This window comes from Siniperca chuatsi, linkage group LG17, assembly GCF_020085105.1.
Source record: "Siniperca chuatsi isolate FFG_IHB_CAS linkage group LG17, ASM2008510v1, whole genome shotgun sequence".
NCBI classification, from domain to species: domain Eukaryota; kingdom Metazoa; phylum Chordata; class Actinopteri; order Centrarchiformes; family Sinipercidae; genus Siniperca; species Siniperca chuatsi.
Genome location: NC_058058.1, coordinates 6,569,967 through 6,593,734, shown reverse-complemented (window position 1 = coordinate 6,593,734; position 23,768 = coordinate 6,569,967). Strand labels below are relative to the sequence as shown.

General features: G+C 38.9%; 1 protein-coding gene across 2 annotated transcripts; it reads left to right on the top strand.

Moving 5' to 3' along the window:
• The first annotated feature begins 90 nt into the window (after positions 1–90).
• Positions 91–22,984, top strand: eloa (elongin A). 2 transcript variants are annotated; one of them, XM_044171915.1, is made up of 13 exons: positions 91–170; positions 335–456; positions 4,303–4,359; positions 4,972–5,084; positions 6,721–7,292; positions 13,491–13,801; positions 14,900–15,011; positions 15,878–16,030; positions 16,860–16,957; positions 18,570–18,750; positions 19,830–19,962; positions 20,940–21,115; positions 21,233–22,984. In XM_044171915.1, the coding sequence occupies exons 2-13, from the start codon at positions 385–387 to the stop codon at positions 21,292–21,294; spliced, it is 2,040 nt and encodes a 679-aa protein (XP_044027850.1). In that variant the 5' UTR covers positions 91–170; positions 335–384; the 3' UTR covers positions 21,295–22,984. The 2 variants fall into 2 exon arrangements, with proteins under 2 accessions (XP_044027850.1, XP_044027849.1); XM_044171914.1 differs by lacking the exon at positions 91–170 and having other exon boundaries at positions 202–456.
• The last annotated feature ends 784 nt before the right edge of the window (positions 22,985–23,768 follow it).

Here is a 23,768-nt window from a genome sequence, read left to right as displayed (position 1 = left end):
TAAGTTTAAAAAAAAAAGTTTTTTACTGTTGTTATAGTAGGCGACATCACAGTAAATTATCCTACAAGCTAATTCAGCGTTTTCACTGACGTCAAACTAACAGGTGTTCCGTGCGTGCGACGTCAGCTGTGCTGTGACGTAGTTCCGTTTTTCACTACAGTTCTCTAAATGTACAAACTTCAGGTTTCTCTCAGTTACTCTGAATAATTAAATTCTTAATGTACTTACTGGTGCTGTTTTATTTTTCTAGCATGCTACTATTGTTTTTAAACGGCTGTAAAACGCCTCTGCCTCACTAACCGGCGGAACCTCTCCGTTTTTTTCACTTTCTCAGTTCAGTCCAGGATGAAGTAGCTTCCGGGCGACAGGGTACCAGCAGTAAACATGGCGGAGGAACTGCTGGAAACAGTGGATAGACTTCAGTCTCGGCTCCTGGAGAATCCAGAGCCTCGAAAGGTAACGAGTGAACAGGTCGAGAGAGGTGGATTTGGGGTTTAGCACCGACCGTCTCCAGAAATGCGACGGTTTTGTCCGCGGTGCCCAAAACGAAGCCGCGGCCACGGCAGTTCTCCGAAAGTCGCAACCGTTTTTTAAATGCTGCGTTTGAGGGCCGCTGTCGGGCTCCGTCTTCTGATAATCTTTAAAAGAGCATTAATTTGTTTTTTTGGGGGGGGGGAGGGGGTCGAAAATACAAATTACAGTAGTTATGAAACAACAGCAGTGGTGGAAGAAGTACTCAGATATTTTACTTAAGTAAAAGTAGCAATACCACAGAGTTAAAATACTCTTGTGAGGAGTAAAAGTCCCGCAATCAAAATTTAACTAAAAAGTACCAAAGTATCATCATACTTAAAGCAACAACAGTAGAAGTACTCATTATGCACAATGGCCCATTTCAGAAAACAATTATATTATTGGATTATAATTATTGATGCGTTCATGTGTACATCACTTTAATATTGCAGCAGGTAAAAATGGGGCTAATTTAAATTATTTTATATACTGCTGGGTAGCTTGTGAAAGGCTTATCTTAACTTATGATAATACGTCATTATTTATTTATTGATTATATTTTTATTATTAATCTGAATCTGTAAACTAACCAGTAACTAAAGTCATCAAATAAATGTAGTGGAGTAGAAGTATAAAGTAGCAGAAAATGGACTATACTCAAGTAAAGTACAAGTACCTCAAAGCTGTACTTAAGCACAGTACTTGAGTAAATGTATTTACTTACTTTACACCACGAACAACAGTAGTAGTTTTCTGTAGTGGTTGTTTTATTTATAAATCGAGTGGTTCAGTGGTAAAATCAACCTGTGGCAACATGTTACAGCTGTAGGGTAAACAAACGACACAGGAATGAAAATCATGACAGCCTACCAATTACAGATTATTAATAATAGAGCTGAAATAAATTAATTTAATCGTGTTGTTTTATAGATTTAATCAAATTATTAATTGTAGAGACGTTGTTTATAAAATGTTGAAACTAATGACCAATGTCTGTCACAGGTTTCTAGAGGTTAAAATTAAAATCTTGATTATGTAAAGTATATAATATAAATTTTCTCTCACTGATTTGCTTCAGCACTAAGGGTTCGCACAACCTCCCTTAAAAATACAAATGGGACATGACAGTCTTTTCCACAAATGTCCCGTCATAAAATCTTCTTTTTATTAAATGCTTTTCTGAAAAATACATTTGCAAACAACAAGGCAGTGCAACTGTGGTGTTACATTTCCATGGGATATGTCTGAGTAAAACAAACACTCAAAAATATAATTAAGAATAGAATACATATAAAAGAGATTTGGGGACTTGCGTTTTTGTTGATTTGGCTTTGTGATCTTTTGCAATTTGTGTATATCTATAAACTTTACACTTTCTCCGTCATTACCAATCCATACTTATTATATACACATGTGATTGGAGGCCAGTACATATTTTATTTTATTTAAAACATTCTTGCATTTGCTCTCAAAATAGCTTGGATTGACGAGAAGAAAGGAAAAAGTTCTGTGGTTTTCAGTATCTGTTTTGCATAAGGAACATACATTACCATGGAAATTAAATCTTAGTTGAATCTTAGCCTAACCCACCAGATAGATATGCATATCTAACTTTTGGTAGTATTGGATCCTGTAAAAATTAAGTTAATAATTTGGAAGAATCCACGTCAAGACAATACTTTGTTGAATAGATTTGAATATGAATCATTAATGCTCTCCTTTTATAATTTCAGCATTTCCGACCGCATGTGAAAGCATCATGTGAAACGTCACGATAATTAAGGGGTTTTAACTAGTTATAACGTACTTCTTTAACCGTGGCTTTTAGCTAATACTAACACCTGTCAGCTCTGTAAAATAACCGCTCAAAGATACTCCATCGGATATTAAAATAATAGCATTAACCACAACATAATTTTATCATATAACGAAACTCGGGGCCAGAGTAGCCGTTAGCCATCAAGCTAGCTAACGTTAGTGCGGAAAGTAATGACAGTTACAGCGACTTCAGGCCTCTAATGTTAAACTGATTTTAGCTCATTTCAGCTTATACCGCAGTTGTAACTCACATCTCTGCACTGGGATCTGCTTTTAAAATGTTGAAAATTAAAAGCGGATAAATGATAATTAACAATGTCCGACCTCCCCTTTGTTTACTTTCTCTGCTGATATGTAACCTGTGTGTGCTTCCCACAACAAAGCAGTCGCGATCTGTGTGTTAGGTTTGCTTAACAGAAGCCATATTCCGGTTTAAAGAAGTAATGATTTTAGTAAAAAATAGTGTAATCGCAGCTCTGTGATTTTTTTACTACAGCCCTGCCCCGTTAGGCCACGACATCATTCAGTCTCCATGACGCATGGCTGTTAAATGTTGGTGTTTTTTCCAATGTGATTCAGACTGTTTATATTTAACAGTGTCACTTAAAATGTCAGGAATAGAGCTCCTCAAACACCAGGTTATATGCATATACATATAGGTTTTAATACCAAAATAATGTGAGCAAAGGCTTCTGAGAATATTTTCATGTAAATCATCCTGAAGGGATGAAACAGTGGCTGAAATTGAAACCTGTGAAGAAAAAACGGTGGTGCATGCATACAGATGTTCACATAACAGCCATCATAAGGATTTGTGTTCGTGATGAACAGTGTATCATGATACAGCTACAAGTAGGCTTTATTATTATTGTTATTATTTATTTATTTTTCATTTTTGATAGGCCTAGGCTGTTGCTTTTATGTTGTTTATTCCTTGTACCTAATCATGAACCTAGTCATTCTGCTGTCTCCAAATCCAAATAGCAGAGGACAATATAGATAAAAAGCCGTTTTCACTGTAATTTTACATCGCAATATCAATATATATCGTACTTAGTTATTTAATTGACTTAAATATCGCAATGCAAACATATAAAATAACTTTAAATCTTTAGGTCCGAGCAATATTCCATGCAAATACAATTCTGGCAACATATAGATAAAGTTATATTTCTAAAGTACATTTTCTGTAAAATCTATTCTGAAATTTTGACATTAAAATAATCTGAACTCAAGGTCAACTTGTATGTACCGTATACTCATACCTGTAACCACGGGGCGATGTCATGTGATGAGCTGTCTCCATGACAACTGAGCAAACCACATCCGCTGAAGAAGACCGTGAGATGCGGTTGTAAGCTCTGGAAAAACAAATTTTTTCTTTAGATCAAGATAGAACTTTTTTTTGTCAAACTACAGTTTCAGGGTCAAAATTAAACTTTCACGCTCAACTATTGAGAATGTGTTTATGGATAAGATAACAAGACAGGAGTGTCTATGTTTTTGTCTAATCCACTTAATTAAATACCTTACAAATCAAAGTATTTCATCACATTAATACCAAAATCATATAGAAATCATATATTGATATTAAGGGGATAGTTACGTTGGTATTAATGTCCTGTCAAACTCTCTGACTGTTGATTAATTCGTATTCTCTCGCAGTATATATTGTTATATAGTCCTACCCGTAATAATCAGCAAAATGGTAATTTACAGTCTGTCAATGCTAATACCAACAAAACATAGGTACTGTAACCTTCTTTGCTATTTAAAAACATATTAGATTTAAATGAAGATTCATATTTCATTTAATTATTTTCAGTAAGGCCAAAGTAATACTACTACTTATAATTAGTCACACTGTGTTAGACCTCTGTTATAGTATTGATATTGAAAATGTGTCCACTTTAATACTAGAATCCTCCTCTAAATGATTATGTTACTAAGCTTTTTTTCTTGTTTTTCCAGCTACTAAAGACTTTCAAAAGATTGGGGGAACTTCCCATGACTGTGGACATACTGGTGGTAAGGATTTGTTCACATCCTCTTGATTTCCAAACCAGAATGTCGGCCAATAAAAAGACGAACGTAATGCTGCAGTAGTGAAATTGTTCTGCTTGGACCATAGAGTCAGACAGACAAGATCAGTAGATAACCATTTTGGGAAGGTGCTCTTTAGCAAGGCATTTAATCCGTGAGTACTCCAGTAAAACAATGTAAGACAGTGGTTGTAGTGTGCAGCTCCTAGCAGTGAAGTGGAGCTTTGCTGGGAACACAAAATGCCTTGCTCGGTCAGTTTCTTCTTTCTTGTCAGGTGCCAATTATCAGCACGGCCTCAACATGTTTCTGAACAATCAGATCACTCGGCTGAAGCTGCCAAATATTTGTTAATAGCTGTAAAAGTAAAATCCTCTCTGCAGCTCACAGATGAACACATACAGACAAAATATAAGATGATGTCAGACACTTCTCGTGTGATACCTGCAGCGAGACTTGTAGGCTAAAACACCACTGTTTTAAGAGATTTCATTAACGTTGCCTTGTGTTGTTGAATTAAATAAGTAAATCTGGGCTTTAATGCTAGGAGGAAGAGAGTGATCAGTCTCCATGTTTTCACTTTGTTTTGTTCTCTTGTAGGAAACTGGAGTTGGGAAGACTGTGAATTCTTTTAGGAAACATCAAGTAGCTGGAGAGGTGGCAAAAAGCCTCGTAGCCAAATGGAAGAAACTGGTTCCTCAGTCTGCAGACAGGTATGTCCTGTGTACCTGTGCCTAGACGTGCAAACAGAGCAGTCCATGCTTTAGCTCTCATGTCCCTGTATACTGTATGTCTCTGTTTCTGCAATGATCACATACAATGGAGATGTTCAAACAAGCTTTAAATTAGGAGCCCCTTAAAGTAAAGCAATGTCTGCTTGTAGAACATTGTCACCGGTTGCCTGCATCTGTTGCAGGGGTCTTAAACTCAAATTAACTGGAGCCCAAGTTGTTTGCACCCTCTTGAACACTTAGTGGAAGAAAATATGTAGTATTTTTTTTAATAAATAAAAGCTGAGTCATATGCTGCTGACACGGTGTTCCTGATGAGAGACAGGAAGCAGACACAATAAGCCCCAGAGAAAAATAATCGATAGTTTACCTCTCTTGAAACTGTCTTTGTTCCTGATCAACTTTTCTTTTAGGTTCAGTAAGATATATTTTGGTGTCAGCTATGCCACAGCAAATGACAAGGTGTGCAGTTAGGCGCAGCTTGCTAAATAGTAAATGTGAAATAAAAAGCTCCAACTTTTATGCACCAATTTTGCAGCTAAAAAATTAAACAATTGCTCTGAAATAAAAGACTGAGGAGAATCCAAATGGGGGAAAATTGTGGGCCGGATTTAAAAAAAAAAAAAAAAAAACATTTTAAAGACTTATGAAATTGTCTCCCAGGCCAGTATTTCTTTTCCCCTGTTTTATTTCAAAACTTCTTAAAGGCCTGAAGATGTAAAATTATCTGGTAATTCACAAGGACAAAATGAAAGTAATTTTGTGTAGCTTAAATGTTTTTTTTTTCTGCTGTTACTTGTCTCGACCACCCGTCTTGCAGTTTATCTTGTGAGCCCCAGGTTGGGAACCATTGTTCTAGATTAAATAAATGAGAGCTTTGCAGTAAAGACAGAAATGTGTCTGTAGAGGAATAAGTACTCAAATTCTTTATATACACAAAGGAACCAGAGTCTTCATTCATTTTACTTCACATCATTTAACATGATTTCTTTTTTGCATGGGAAATGTGCCAAAAGCCCTGCTTTGCGCATTTCACCACTTTAAGACTGTTAATGAGTTATTGATATATTAACCTGTAAGAGGTGTATAAATGTCGTTGGTGCTCTAACGATGAGCACCACCTGGGCGGGTTAAACTCCTAAAGCTTTGTGTAATTTATTGCATGTTTTATATGTAAAACTCTAATCTGCAAAGTAACTATGGTCATCAGATACAAGTGGTGGAAGTGTAGTGTCTCACCAAATGGAAACAGTGTCAATTAGGTCTCGGTTATAATGCTAAAAGCTATGTGACAGTATTAATAAGATCAATACAATAAGCTGAGTTCTACTGTTATGTAGTACATCAAATAAAACCTGTGAAAAACTTTAAAAACTGATTATTAGTTTTAAATTAGAAGTTGCTTCTAATCATCAATTCGGACAATATAATTTTGTAAAACAATAACATGATATGATCACATTACCGTGGTACAATTTCACTGAAGAACGATAAACAATATTATTGATTTATCTCCCAGACCTTTTACTAATACATCAAGTTTGTGTTGAAGTACTGTAGTTGGGTCATCACCACTGTGATGTTGGTGTGATCACCACTGTCAATCTTTATACCTCAGACCCACCAACAGCCACGTCAAAGAGGCGTCGCGGTCACACACACATTCTCGAGGCCCAGAGGCAGGTGGTGGAGGAGGCCACAGACGCATCAGGGACCCCTCCCCTGAGGAAGAGCCCTCCTACATGGAAGAGGAGGAGGAGGAGGAAAGAGGCTATCACACGAACTACTCGCCCTCACCTCCTCAACATGTGCAGTATAGCCCTCCACAGCGACGAGGCTACCAGTCGGACGAGTACGAGAGCCCCGAGCCCGAGCCCGAGCCCGAGCCCGAGCCTGAGCCTGAGCCTGAGCCTAGTCCCCCTCCTCCTCGCAAAGAGGTCCGCCACGCCAAACCAAACAAAGAACCCAACAAAAACCATCACCACGGTTCCCACAGAGACGAGGAACGGCGGCAACGCCATGCACAGATGAGTAGCGATCGAGGAGGAGGAGGAGGAGGAAGAGACGGCAGTGATGGAAAGAAACGCAGCGCAGACAGAGAGAGTCCAGTACAAAAGTCTGCAAAGCATAGCAGGAAGTCCACCACGCACGAGAGTAAGAGAGAGGAGAAGAAGAAAGGAGGAGATGATGGTGAGTGTGTTTGTGTACATACAGTTCGTGTTTGATGGAAGAGGTTCATGGTGACACTTTTGCCATTGATCAAGGGTTTAGAGTCATTTTCCTGTTTTTCCTCTGCATGGACGGATTACGAGAGCACAGAGCCCTCCCCTCCTTCTTACCAGAATAAATATAAAATAAATATTAGATCAGACTCTATAAAGGCAGATATTTAATATTAAAAGAGTACTCTAGTGATTTAGCATCGTACTTTAACATTGTGGGTCTCACGATGGACACCTTTTTAAAAAAGGATCAAAATTGATGCAGCAGAACCAGAGATATCGTCTTTTTTTATTCAACGCATTCTTCTTCCTTGTCAAAACCTGGCGCCTACATTATCCACAATACAACTCGAGTGCAGACAGTTAAGTCGGAGTCGGATTTGGGGTGTATTATGCTAGTAGCGGCTAATGTAGCCTTGAGCTGCTAGCCTCAAACAGAGATGAAGAGCCGGCTACAGGTCTGGTAAACTCACTTCTTTATAAATCCACCCCCCCAGATTTTCTTTCATTTTAAAACTTGTGGTCTTCAGCTCCAACCGACGCTGCCTCATCACTTGATCAGATTTTGCTCAGCTCCAACTGGAGCCACAAAAGGTTTTATACAACTTTTTTCACATATTCAGTGGTACTCCTCATGACCTGTAAACAGACTTTGATGTTTAAAATTGGTGGAGTTCCCCTTTAAAGTATTAGGAACAAAAAAGTGTTTGGGACATCCCCAGTTTTGACTGAGCCCTCTGACTTTCCAACAAGAAATGATAATAACAGTCACTTAAAACAGAGGCTATCGCTTTGCGGCATCCTGAGCCCTGTTCTGTAAACCCACCATGGTCTTCTGTGATTACAACAACGTCATGTTCTCACTGGCTCCATTTTAATGACAATCATTACAAACTTGCACTTGTTTTGCACACTGTTTCTCCTCTATCTTTTCAGTTCCTTCATAAAAAGATTTAGAAAGACATTCTAGTGAAGATACCAAAGTTTCCGAAGATACCAAACCTGTCAGGAAAGATTTTGGGGAAATCTGTATAAAATAACAGGACAATAAGACTATTTACATTTGATGGAATGATGCAGCCATAAAAACAGGGTGTCCTTGGTTTGAATATTTCACTGTGTAAGCATTATATAGCTTCAATAATATGGAAGTAAATTAGGGTCATTAATATTTTGAGCTATTTTGTGTGCATGTGAAAAAAAGTTGCATGCACGTATCTGAATGTGTGACTTTGTAAAAAAAAAAGTTTTGCAGCTGTAGAAATATTTTGTGTATGTGTAATTTAAAATATGAGCAGGAATATTTTCAACAGTGAGGTTTCACTCAGTCTTTGTATGTGACACTGAAGTCAACAGACTGTAGCTAGCTAACATTTGTTGTTGTGCCGTTTGAACAAGTAACGATAATATTAAGGAAAGTAAGGCTGTTCTTTTAACAAGTGCTTCAAGACATAATGCTGCGAGCATTTAATGTAAGAAAGAGGGTAGGCTCACTCATAAATAAAGATTGTTTATGATAAAGTTGGTTTAGTGTGTGCAAACTTTGGTTTATAACTTACAGGTAGCCTACATGCACATTCAACAACAAACTCAGTTCCAACCTATCCAGTATAAAGATTAAAGCTAACCAAAGATTGATTAACTAGTGGTTCTTTTGTCAGTCAACTTGACTAAAGTCAGTGTTAGTGGCTATGCTAGCAATAGCATCATGGCTAATATTAGCTAGCCAACAATAAGGGCTTAACTATGCTGCACAAATATTTTGTCACTGTCCAGCAAATTGCTAATGGACAGATGCTGACGATCAAACAGGTGCTGGAATGTGTTCACTTGCATAGACCTGAAAGACACAAATTTCCACATTGCCATCATCCTGAAAGACAGGAAATTCCTGCACCTCTCATTCCAGGGAATTCAGTATCAAAACAACCGTCTACCGTTCGGTTACTCCCTGGCTCCACGCATCTTCTCTAGATCTGTGGAGACGGCTCTGGAGCTGTTACGCAGGATGGGGATGAGAGTATTGTTTTATCTGGATGACCTGCTTTTGCTGGCTTGTTCCAGGGAGGACGCCATGCTTCACAAAACTGGAAAAAGAGCTCTCCTCTCTCCTCCCAGCATGTCATTTACCTGGGAGTGGAGTTGAACTCATCCAGCATGTGGGCGCAGCTCTCACAATAGAGAGTGAAGGCTTTGACCTTTCCGTCGTGTCACGCCTCACAATGTGGTGACAGCTCTCTCTGTCATGCAGCCACTGGGCGTGATGTCAGCTGGTGGGTCTCCTCAACATGAGAAGGCTACAGAGATGGTTCATTCGCCTGTGCATCGATTCTATGCGTCAGCGGAGACACATGGTTTCCATTCCTCCCTGAGGCGGTCCCGACTTAACCTACTGGAGAAACCCTCACACCTTGTCAGCAGGAGTCCCTCTGGGCAGAGCTACTTCACATATCTCATCTGCTCCTGTATGCCTTCCCACCAGTCCCGCTGATCCCTCGGTTCCTGGACCGAGTGCAGGAAGAACTGGCGCACAGGCACGTCGTGGTTTCTGTGGGACCTCCCATGGCACGGGGACACACTCTCTCAGGTGGGGGGAGCTATCAGGAATTACCCAATGATAGGTCAGCACCTGCGGGTTTGGCCACTGAATGGGAACGTTTAGAGAGGCTGGGTCTCTGTCGGGACGTTGTGCGCGCTATCCACGGCGCGAGAGCCGCATCTACCAGAGTGTCTTACACAACCAAATGGGCAGCTTTCCAGCGATGGTGTGTAGAAAAGAGCCTGCATCCCACTGCGTGTCCCCTGTCTCACGTGCTATCATTCCTTCAACTACTAGTGGATAGGAATTTGGCCTTCAGCAGGGTTAAAACTTAGGCTGCTGCCATTTCACCCTGTCACGAGGGTTTCAGTGACAGATCGGTGTTTAGCCACCCTCTGATGAAACGCTTCCTGAGGGGCGTATAGAGACACTGACCAGTGCCGCGTTCCAGTGGGATTTAGCGCTAGTTTTTAGTGCGCTGACTAAAGCCCCCTTTAAACTTCTGGATCAGGTTCCGCTTAAGTTTCTGTCAGCCAAGTCAGCGTTGCTTCTGGCTCTGACGTATGCAAAAAGAGTTAGTGACTTATGTGCCCTCTCTGTGGCTCCATTGTGTCTCAGGATCCAAGGAGATGGCAGCTCGGCTTTTTTGCGCCCTAATCCGGCTTTTACGCCTAAAAGCATCACTAGCTCTTTCAGATCAAGAGTGATAACCTTGGATGGTTTCTTCCTTCCTCCTCACAGCTCTCCACCAGCTCCACCAGCGGGATTTCATCTTCCACGGCTTTGCATGGAGGAATGACAGTGGAAGACATTTGCACTGCAGCTTCATGGTCTTCCCCCTGTTCTTTCATTCGCTTCTATTTGCGGGATGTCTCCCATGACTCACTCTGTACTGAGTGTTTTGTCAGTGATTGTTCTCAAGGGATTCGGTTATGCACTCTTCCTCCTGCCTGTCGGCGCTTGGAGAGCTTCCCTTCTGTCCCCACTCTGCTCCTGGCTGGACTATTAAAGTGCGTAACCTTCGTCTCACAACAGTTAGCTTTATTTATTCCCAGCCCCCATCCCCTCATGGAGAATATTGGATATTCTTCTGTGCTGTGCCATTGGGGCGCATATGGGGTTCTGTGTTGTGCCATTGCGCATGACGCACTGGCTGGGCATGGAACGCCTATTATTTCGTCTCTGAAGTATGATGTGTTTGTGGTTGTGGTACCGGACGGACTCAGTGAGGCTCGGACCATGTCCTTCTTCGCCCTTAACCCTAGCGATAGCCTTAGAGGGCGAAGCCTATACGAAATATAACGTTAGTTACGTACTGTAACTCCAGATTCTATGAGTATAGGCGCAGCCCTCTAAGTTCTGGGACTCACTGGCTCCTTAAATAGCTGAAGAAAAGTTATTTTGCGAGCTGATTGTCCAGGTCTCAGTCCAATTCATAAATAAGGTGAGTCCGAGGTGAGGCCCAAACGTGGACAAAAGTTTTTTCAGTGCGGCGCACGAGGGATAAACCCACTAGCGATAGCCTTAGAGGTGTGCCTATCTCACAGAATCTGGAGTTACAATATGTAACTAATGTTTGACTTCCTCTGATTGGATGGTCAGCACAGGCGTTAAAACAGGGCCAAAATTTGTGCTTACAAGTTGTTGCTTGTAACTTGTAACTTCAGTGTCATATACAAAGATAGGACATTTGTGTGTCCGTCTCTCAGACTGTGTGAAACCTCACTGTTGAAAATATTCCTGGACATATTTTAATTACACATACACAAAATATTTCTACAGCTGCAAAACTTTTTTTACACAAGTGCAAATTATATGTGTGCAAAAAACTTTTTCACACATGCACAAAATATTTCTACAGCTGCAAATCTTCACTTTTGTTTTCACATGCACACAAAAAGTAATATACAACTGCAGACTGTGAAATTATTTGTGAACATCATTTCACAAACTCAAAATATTAATGGCCCTAATTTGCTTCCATACAATAAAGGAACTCAGAACAAACTAAATAAAACTGGACTCTATGATAATTATATCACAGCCCACAACAAAATAGAAGGGATGTATTAGTAAGTAGAGTGCAGTTATATTAAACCTCCCAGTGTGTTTATGTTTGGAAAGCAGAGATCAGTTTATTACAGCTTGCTTGCAACAAAAGCCTGTGATTGTTTTAGGCAGTTTAACTGTGAACACTTTGCACTTGTTTTGATGCTCCAGTGCAGCAGTTGCAAATTCAAAGCTTATATTTCTTCAACTTTTAATCATTGTAGATTAAAGATCAAAATAATGATTATGTGTTTATCAGATGATTAGTCATGCAGCTCTGTGCACCAGAAAAGATGTTTCTGTTTTATTAATCTATGAAATGTGGCCACAACATAGAGCAACATCCTGTCTAACTGAGATACTGTAGGTACAGCCTGTTTGTTAGTTACTCTGCTGGCAGGAAAGGACAAACCATAATTTCTAAGCAAAATGCAAAGTTTCCTAAACAAAAGTGACTGATTGCTCTGTCCTTAGAAAGCTGGACACATAAACAAAACATGTTTTAAAGGTAAGGTATGCGATTCTGGAGAAATCCAATACCATGACAAATACCACGATATAGAGTGAACAGTGACACAGCGAGTAATGTAACTAACGTTAGCTAGGTTGTGGGTTAGCAAACTTTCCCTACAGTTGCTGCTGCGAAGCATATATACATGTATATAATGCATTTTAAGAATTTGAATAATTTTTCAAGAAAAAATATCCAACATTTGCTGTTTCCAGCTTCTTTAAATGTGAAGATTTTCTGCTTTTCTTCGTCACATTTGAAAGTAAACTGAATATATGTGGGTTTTGGATAATCTGTCAGACAATTTGAAGACGTCACATTGGGCTCTGTGAAATTGTTGTAATGGCCATTTTTTCAATATTTTCTGAAATTTTATAGACCAAACAATTAATAGAGAAAATTGATAGAGACATAATTGGCAGATTAATCGTGAGTTGCAGCCCTAGTTTGAAGCTACCAACAAGCAAAGCCGTATTTGAAAGGTTTTACCATGTTTCAGCTTCTGGTAGTTGTAAATAATGAATGTAATGTAATGAAAGTCAGTAGGAAATCACATTGACATGATGTACATTTTAAACTTTTTTAAGTAATCACAAATATAAGGTTTACACCATGCATACGCCTTCCGCCGCTCAGCCTTGCTTCCAATTTTTACCAATGGTCACTTGCGGTATTGCAGCGAAAAAAAGCATTTTCAAGAGAGACGTCTGTAAAACTGTTGACAGGACACCTCGAACTGCAAACAAGATCGATTATGACTCTTTCTATTATGAATTTTTGATCCACGAAGGTTTTATATTTTTGAAACTTGTCATCATCATTTGTCATCACAATGTAAAGTCTATGGGCAGGAGAAACACGGCATAGCCCGGAAGTAAACCCAGAAACTAGCAAACTTTTTTTTGGCGTATGTGCCAGGCGAGCTTTTCTTACTGGAATGAATAGGCGCCATCTTTGGGTCTGGTATTAAGATCTTATGAAACATCCATGGTTTACACAGACTAGGCTCCTGATTTCCCACGATTCACTGTATCCTCTAACTTTTCCATTTGCCTCTGTGTTTCCAGGGCGACCGCGGGCAGCGAAGGACTCTCCGTCCAAAGAGGAGGAGGAAGCCTTCGAGACCCCCACCATGTCCTTTGAGTCTTTTCTCACATATGACGCCCCATCTGTCAAGAAGAAGAAGAAGCCATCATCATCATCCTCGTCACACAGTCGACCGTCTCACTCCACGTCGTCTTCCCATCGTACACGCACCCCTCCGCCACCTGCGCCCTCCTCTTCCTCTAAAGTGAGCAAGGCTAACGGCACGCAGAGTACCAAGAGGCCACATTCAGGCTCCAGTTCAGCTGCAGCAACACCAGAAAAACGCAAGAGGGTAAGAACAGCAGCAGAGACTATAAGAAGATAATTTTACATTATTATTATCCTTTATAATTTCTGTAGAATGAATATGAATTGGTTTTTAATATAGACTCTACAGACTTTCAATGAATAATCTACCTTTTAGTTTTTTGAGTGTGAAAGTTCATTCTTGACCTTGGAATTAATAGTTTGACAAAATAATTGTAACTCAAGTCATTTCTGGAGCTTTCAACCATATCTCACAGGCTTCATCGGTGGATAAGGTTTGCTCAGGCCTTAATAAAAAATATTTTTGTTATCGATTAATCTGCTTTTTGTTTTCTCGATTAATCGATAAATTGTTGAAATGTCAGAAAGTTGTGAAAATGCCCGTTATAAGTTCCCACAGCCCAAGGTGACGTATTCAGATTGTTTTATTCGACCAACAGTCCAAACATTAAATATAATCAGTTCATTATAATATATGACAAAGACAAGCATCAAATCCTCACATTGAAGAAGATGCAACCAGAGCATGTTTGGCATTTTTGCTTGAGAAATGACTGAAAAGATTAATCGATTATAAAAATTGTTAATTAATTTTCTGTCGTCTAATTGATTAATTTACTTAATTGTTGCATCTGTAAATTTATACCTGGCGTGTTTGAATGGGGAAAATCTGATGAGATCTGGTTGTGTTTAATGACTTTATTGAGGCTCGAGCTGTTTCCTAGCAACAGTAGCTTATTTTACTGCAATTTGTCATCATAACCTTTAAAGGAGTAGTTCAACATTTTGGGAAATATGCTTATTTGCTTTCTTGCTTTTAGCTTAGCTTAGCATAAAGACTGGAAACAGGGGGAAACAGCTAGCCTGACTCTGTCCAAAGGTAAAAAAAATCCAACTAGCAACACCTCTAAAGTCAGACTATATCGATCTTTTTCTCTGACTGTCAGTAAGAAAGTAAATAAGTATTTCCCAAAATGTCAAACTATTCCTTTAACTTATTGTGTAATTTGTCTGCTCTTCTCTGCCAACTAACTTTTCATTTGCCTTCATTTATCTATTGTATATATTAGTTTGAAAAGTTGTTGGCTGATCCTGCTTGTTGATGTTAACGTTACGTTTGCAGGTGGTTGAGGCCGTTCAGACTCTTCCTGAAATCCCTCTGCCAGTGATTCAACCCAATTACAGACCTCTGCCCTCCATCGACGTCACACCGTTGTCCCCTCAGAGACGGAAAGGTAATGCTCTCACCTTGGCCTGGACGATTATTCATTACTATCATTATTATTATCAAGCTATCATGTTATCGTTTTTACAAATTTTTGTCCAACCTACTGATTCAAAGCAAGCTGTACTTAAAAACTACTACAAAATTACTCACTCAAATTTGGTCTCATGAAATGCACAACAGTTGAACATAATTAATTGCTTTGAAAATTACTTTACATGTATTTTTGTATACATTTGCCCTATCGTGTGTGTATAATATATTTATTTATATATATATATATATATATATATATATATATATATATATATATATATATATATAATCGCCTATCATGTTGAATTTCCTTGACTAATGACAGCGGGATCATTGTTTGATCGTTTTATTGCTCCAAGAAATGGCCAGTTTAATAAAGAAACAAGTGTGTCATTGTCAAACTTTTGCACTGCAGGTCCAAAACTCTGATAATACCTCACACTCCCGTGTGTTGTCTTACTGACAATACTTTAGTCATCTATGAACATCAGTGGAGTTGTGACTGACATGGAGCTGAACAGATTATTTGAAATGACTGAATATTCATGGAAAATGTCTTAAAAGTAATTTGCTCATTTCAGCGATGAATGTTTTGTACACATAACTGTAACTGTACAGCTGCAAACCTCAGAGGCCTAGAGGCTTCTGGCTCGCTCAGACTCAGTTTAACATAATTTGACATGTACGAAGTGAATTTTTGCATTCATGTAAATTCTGATCAAGTTGTAGTTGAAAATGTTCTTGTCAGTGTCAGCATATGTATATCTGTTTCCAGCAAACACGACCTCCTGCCCTGTTCTGTGCCTGACTTCCCTCTCACATTTCTCCCTTTATTTTCAGTTCCTGTCTGCAACGACGAGGAGGACACCGGGTTCACAGGGAAGCGATTCAACTCCAAGATGGTGGTCTACTCAGGATCGAAGACCTCCTACTTGCCCAGGATGATGACTTTGTACGAGCAGTGCATCCGTGTGCTGCAGAACAACATAGACTGTGAGTGGAGTGGCTGTATATTCTTTTATGTGCAGTTCATGAGCAACACATCGACAGAACTGTCACTGACAGTGTTGTGCAAGTTCACACTTCACAAGAGCGTGCACAAAGTTCAGTTCACACAGATTAAAATGGACTAGGACTACTTGAATTTTGAACTTCACAGTTCTTTTGAAGTTCACAGTACCAAAAAACAAAGTAGTTCACGTTCATTTCTTCTGTTTTTTCCTTTACAAAATGCTGTGAGTTTGACTTGAGTGGAGGAACTTTGCGGCTGTCTTACCCTTTAATGATTTTTTGCGATCATCATTCACTCGCAGATATTTCGGTTTTCACTGTCAAATTTACGTTTCAGGGTTGACAAAGACACATTTTCAGTAGAGCACTTCCCTACTTGTGACTGTCAATAGCCAGATGTTTTGACGGTCGGAGCTCACATGAGAAAACGTGGATTTGTGAAAGATATGATTGTCCTAAACATCCTGCCTGATCGGTACTGCGCATGTGCAACTCTCAACAGAGATGAGGAGGAAGCGAGATGGCTCACTCGTTAACTGCTTCCATACACATTATATGTAGTTCACTTATTTTGTCATATCTCAGATTTATGTATGCTGGGCCACTCGGAGGTTAATTCTGGGCCGGATGTGGCCCGCAGGCCGCCAAGTGAATAGGCCTGCCCTACTTGATCACCGGCCAAAAGTTTGAGAGTCAATATGTACTCTTCTGTGGTCACATCCCACCTCACCCAGCTGTTATCCCAAGGTGGGTAAAACAAATGAACACTACAGCACAGATGTGACTGTTGGGTGCCTCTGTGCTCTTTCAGCCATCGCTGAGGTGGGAGGAGTGCCGTTTGAGATCCTGGAACCGGTGCTGGAGCGATGTACACCAGAGCAGCTGTACCGCATCGAGCAGAGCAACCAGGTAACACACAAACACACACACACACGTTTGTCTTTCTCTACTTGTGAGGACCCTCAATGCATTCCTCAACCCCTAACCCTAACCATCACAACTTAATGCCTAAACTGAACCACAACCTAATTCTAACCTTAACTTTAAAACCAAGTCTTAACCTTCAAACAGTCCTTTGAGGAAGTGAGGACTGGCCAAAATGTTCTCACAATGATGGTTTAAAACTGAAATTGGTCCCCAGAAAGATAACATTACAAGCACACACACAATGCAGTGCTTCCTAAAGCTTCCACATAGTCTTTTTTAGACTTTTCCCCTTCTCCATGCACCTTGGAAATATGCGACGTTGTGCCAGATATCCCTGCTCTGCTTCTTTAGTTTAGTTTGTTTTTAAAGGAAAAAAAACACGATTGGAAAACTGGATTAATTCCATTAACTCCAGCTGTACATATCGGAGCATGAAAGATCTCTGCAGAAGACCAAACATATTCAAGTTCATCAACAAAAAAATTCATTTTACTTTTAATAATTTTAAAAGGAGAAAATAGGGTCCATGTGGCATAAAAAAATCGAATTCCAGGCACTCAAGTGGATGGTTAACAATTAAAAAGGCTTTAATAATAATGGGCTAATATATTATAAAAATACACCAACATGAATCTGCACACTTCTTCAGCGTGTCTGAGAAAGGCAAGTGGGTATTCTCAACCCTACCAATGAACTGAGGTCAATTATTTTCCCCTTTAAAATTACTTATTTGCCCCCCGAAGAGCAGCAGAAACACTCCTGTTATCAAACTTTTTCTTTATAAATTGCCTCTGTTGAGTATTGCTGTTTTTTATTAACAAATGTTTAGCAAAAATAAAAGAACAATGATAGTTTTACAAGAGATGAAATTATACCCCCAACAATTAAATGACCCAAACGCAGTTTACATTTGAGTGCCTGTAGTCGACCATCCTCCTGGTTCATGTGACAAAGGTGCGTCTCACATGACAGCGATGTCTTTGTTTCCCATCCACTCTTTTCTTTTTTTGTTTTAACTTTATTTTAATTGCTTTTAGTTGATCATAAAGACCGGGTAACCAAGGGTGGGTTGACTGTATGTTAAGGGATACTTGCAAGTATTTATGTCCTTAATAAATACACACACACACACACACACACACACACACACACACACACACACACAAAAAAAAAAAAACAACTCAAAAGTAAGTCTACCGCTTCCTCTCATACTGTATATACTTCTTTTGTTAATCAACAAAATAAATTCCAAGTCCCACCTCGGCCACGCCATATAGTTGGCCTGAGAAAAACATTAAATAGAGTAAAATGAAAGAAAAGGGTAATGATAAAAGGGGCCCCTTCAAGCCCATTACAGTTTCATATAGTCCCCAACAAGACTTCAAAAACACAGAGAATTGGCCTTGTAGAAACACCCAGTGTTCACCTGTCCATTACCATCCACTCTTTTCTGTTCAGTGCATGCTGCATTATGTTTTATGCCCGTTCCTGCAGCCAGCACAGTAGTACATGACGATGTTGTCCCTGTTCAGGTCTGTAACGTCCTTGTGTAGACTGTATACCAACAAAGACTGATTTCCCCCTCTTCTCTCAGTGGTTTACGGAGGAATCTGACGAGCTGTGGATGCGTCACTGTCAGCGAGACTTTAAGCGGGAGTCTCCTCAGGAGTACGAGTCGTGGAGGGAGATGTATCTGAGGCTGCACGACGAGCGCGAGGAGCGACTGAGGCTGCTCACCCAGAACATCTCCTCCGCACACGCCAACAAGCCGAAAGGTTGGAGAAACATTTACCGACTAAAGTTCTGGATCTGAAGTAACTACTATGTGATGTTTATGGTGACAGCCTTCCTTCCTACTAGCTGCAGGAGTCACTTTTTGTTAGTGGTGGAATGTAACTAAGTACAGATTTGAGGTACTTGTACTTTACTTGAGTATTTTCTTTTCATGCCACTTTCTACTTCTACTCTTCTACATTTCAAATGGAAATACTGTACTTTATACTGCACTTCATTTATTTGTCAGCTTTAGGTAGTAGTTATTTTACAAATTAAGATTTTTGCACACAAAACATATGAAGATCTTATAAAATATGATGTTTTGTTGTAAATTAAACTACAGTTTAAGTGCAGCTGAAACGATTAGTCGATTAATCAATTAGCTGATTGACAGAAAATTAATCGTTAGTAATTTTTCATGTAAAAACATTTCTTGGTTCCAGCTTCTCAAATGTGAAGATTTGCTGATTTTACTTTAAATTATTTTTATAATTATAATTTATCTTTTTATAATTTTGAGGTTTGGACTGTTGGTTGGACACAACAACATTGTGAAGGCGTCACTTTGGGCTCTGGGTCATTGTGACGGCGTTTCTCACTATTTTCAGAAGTTTTACAAACCAAACAATCAATCGATTACTGGAGAAAATAATCAGCAGATTAATACATAATGAAATAATCATCAGCTGCAGTCTGATACAAAATAGTTAGTAGCTCCACCTCAACCAACTACAACAGTAAAATCCTGCTTTTACATTAATACATGAGTAATAATAATCTAATGAAATAATATATAATAGTATAAGAGTCACAGGGGACATTTTACTGCTTTGAGTACTTTTACTTTTAACACTTTAAGTAGATTTTCCTGATTATACTAACATACTTTTACTTAAGTAACATTTTCAATGCAGGACTTTTACTTGTAACAGAGTATTTTTACAGTGAGGTATTAAAACTTCCTCCACCGCTGTCTTTTGTCATTAAATAGGAAAAAGTAATTTCTATAAAAATGTCACAGATTGATGTTGAATGTTTATTTATTAAAGTCTTTGAGTGTTGCTGTTTGTCCTGGCAGGGCGGCAGGTTAAGATGGCGTTTGTGAATTCTGTCGCCAAGCCGCCGCGTGACGTCCGCCGCCGACAGGAGAGGTTCGGCACCACTAGTGGTTTGTCCACAGCCGCCTCCACCACAGCTGCAGCTCCCTTCAAGTCAGTATCAACATCCAGCATATCGTCATTTTTGGCATTTAAGTTTATGGCTCGAAATTGGTTACACTGTTGCGTCTGTATCTTCCATGTTTATATCTCATCACTTTGCATAAATGTGTTTTATTTATGTATGCACGAGGTTTTCGCAGGGCGTATTTACAGTTCATCATAGGAGTTAATTTGTGTAATAATGAAATATTTGGTCTTTATACTAACTTAAATTTTTCAGTGGATGTCCTACTGTCCTGTCTACCAGAATTACTTACTGTTTACATACATTTTGATTTGTTTTTAAAAGTAAAGGTATGTATTTTTCTAATTTTTATTCGCCAATTTCACCAATATTGGTGACACGTGGATGTCAAGATAGATATCCACCTACTGTTAATTAATGTCATTCTGGGCAAATGTATGTGCATATTTAAATCTTTAAACACCATAATCTATAAAGACAACATTTTTAAACGCATACAGTACCAATACTAAAACCAGCCATGCATTTAAAACATTAAATAAACATTTTAATAAAAAGGTTGTCTTCAAAAGTATCTATAGAATTAAGTTCTCAGGTGGTAGATGAATTAATTGTTTTGTAACAGTTTTGATAAGTGATCGATTGTTCGTGTAATTTAAGCAAAAATTAAAAAAAAAAAAAGTTTCTGGTCTCAGCCTCTCAAATGTGGGGATTTATTTAGTTTTATTCAGTAAATTTAATATCTTTGGGTGATTGAGTGTTGCTCAAACAATTTCAAGCAAGCAATTTAAAGACGTCACTTTACCCTCTGGGAAAGTGTAACGGGGGAATTTAAAAAAAACATTATTTTCTGACATTTTGACTGACTCAATGATTAATTAATTAATTGAGTCCATCACTTATTTTCTGCACTTCTTTGTTTACGTCCAGGACTTTGTGGCACTTTGATTCATTTTAGATTCAGCACCGTCACTGACCTTTTATCTCTTCCTGTGTCCTTCAGAATAAGACCAGCTACCACAGACTACTCTGGTGAAACGAGCCACTCCTCTTCCTCCCAAAATGACCCTCCTCCCGGCTCATCTCGCTCCTCAGCACCAGGTGGAGGAGGAGGAGGAGGAGGAGGAGGAGGAGGAGGAGGAGGAGGACATGCCGCCCGGGATAAGCCACAGGTCAAAAGTAAGTGTGTGTTAACGGTCCTGAGCCAGAGTTTAGGATCATTAAAAGAACCAGAATTATGTGCGAGTTATTTTAAATCTCACAAACCATTTGTTCTTCTTCTTCCTCCTCGTGCAGAAATCGCCCCCATGATGGCCAAAACTATCAAAGCTTTCAAGAACAGATTCTCCCGCCGATAGTGTGAAAGAGACTGAATGTATTTTATGAATTCCAACTGTATTTTTAATTTAAGTTTAGCGAAATTTTACTGAAGACCCCTTCATCCCTGCACACACACACACACACACACACACACACACACACACACACACCATCATCTTTACCCACCAAACATATCATATGAACTTCTCAGTATTGGTGGAAAAATGGTTGATTTTTTTAAAATTTCTTTTTATTTAAGTTACGGCACCTGTTTTGGGGGTCTTTAAATAAGTATTTAAATCATAAATGACGGTCAGTGAGTGTGACGTCTGTGTTAAGAAAATTAAGTCGGCAACTTTTTACAAGATGTAAAGGAGACACACACACACGCACACACACACATACAATCACAGTCTGTCTTTTTCTTGTTTTGCAGCAGACATTTTAAAAGGAATAGCTCGACCTTTTGGGAAATGCGCTGATTTGCTTTCTTACTAAGAGTTAGAAAAGAACATTAATAACACTCTGACGTCTGTATGCTGCATGAAGCTACAGCCAGCAGTCGCTTAGCTTAGCATAAAGACTGAAACGGGGAAACAGCTAGCCTGGCTCTGTCCAAAGGTCACAAAATCCACCTACCAGCATCTCTAAAGCTCAGTAAATAACACATTATATCTTGTTTGTTTAAAACGTACAAACAACGTGTGTAAAAACGACAACTCTGAGTTTGTTCGGGCTATGTGCCGAACTATTTCTAAGCCAGGAGCAGTTGCCAGGCAACCAGTGAAAACGCCAGGAAGTTACTAGTCACGACCTAGAAATAGTTTAACTCGGTAAAACGCCGAATTGTCATTTTTAGACGGGAAACCACACGTTTTTTTATACATATTAAACAAATGAGACACAACGTGTTAATGAGTGAGCTTTAGATGTGCTGGTTGGTGGATTTTGCTACAAGGCTAGCTGTTTCCCCTTGTTTGTGCTAAGCTACGCTAACCGGCTGCTAGCTGTAGCTTCATGATAGCGTACGGCCATGAGAGTGATATCCATCTTCTCATCTAACTCTTGGCAAGAAAGCAAACTTTTCCTTCATGGGACAGAAAGAATACTCATTGTTTTTTTTTTAAATTAAAAGTCGTTTGTTACTTTCCATTACGGTCAAATGATACACTACATGAGGAAAACTTTTACACACTCTTGTTTTCTCTTTTAATGGTATGCATGGTGCACGTCAGCCGAGGCATTAAGACTCCACCCGAAACATCAACTGGCTGGTTAAGTACTCTGCTTTTTAAAAAACAAACACATGCATATTTAAACAGTTTTTTTCTGGTGATTTTTTTAATGTGTAGGGCTAAAATGATATCAGTGAACTACACATACACAAGTAGACTCATTTTAACCCTCCTGTGGCTTCAGATCGTGTTTTCCTGCTGTTGAATGTGTGTGTCCCTGTTTATATCTGCTTCACTGTGACAAATAGCTTGAGTGACGGCTGAAGAGACTGCAGGAAGAGAAGAAGAATGAGGAAAAATAACAATAAGGAAGGAAGTTAATAGGATGTCTGCAGCTTCAGTCTACAACAATGAGATGTATTTATTTTCAACACTGGGACCTGGCACCCCACATCATGGGCCTGAAAGGAAGTAGATTAAAAATTGTAATTTTATTAGATTTTAATAAATGTTATATGGTCATTTTTATTAAAATTGACTTTTTGCCCTTGAAGACTGTGTGCAGAAATCTTTTTGTGTGGTAGTGTTCATCAAACAACACAGACATCCTCTTTGTTTCTATTGAACATGAGTGCCACCAGGAGAAATCTTCATTTTCTCTCTAAATAACGGAAGAAATTCAAAAAGTCGGTACAGTAACATTGAAAAACTGTCACTAGAGAATATGAACGGATTTTTTAAACTGCCCATCTGTCCTGTAGGCCTCAATAAAGAGTTAGTATTTTGTTTACTTAATGTTTTCCTTAACATCATGTAATGTGGTACTTATTCCCAATTAAACCTACATTTTGTGTATTGCCTTTGTTTCAAATATCTCATCATTAACGTCCAGGATGAAAATAGATGGTATCTTTTTTAGGTGTTATGGTTTCCATTAAATTTAATAGGTGATGAGTTCACATTTGTTCAAGCAGATACTGCAAATTGGTAAAATACTATGTAATAATAATACAAAATATAATCAAATAATACATTATGATATATCATTATTGGTTAAGCTGCCCAGCAGTATATAAAGCAGGTGAAATTGAGGGGGGTCACTTGTAGACATTATTTCAAGTGGTCACCAGTCAACTAGTAGATAAATATTGTACTTTTATCTATTAGTAGTTACTTGTTTGTCACTAATAGTATTTTAGCCAACTAGATTTAGATTTAAAACACATCATATCTCATTAAATGTGATGCACTGATAGAAATTAGTGCTAAATATTACCGTAATATTGTGGTTTTGCAGCTTTTACGACACTTGTAAACGGTTTGCGACAGTATTGACG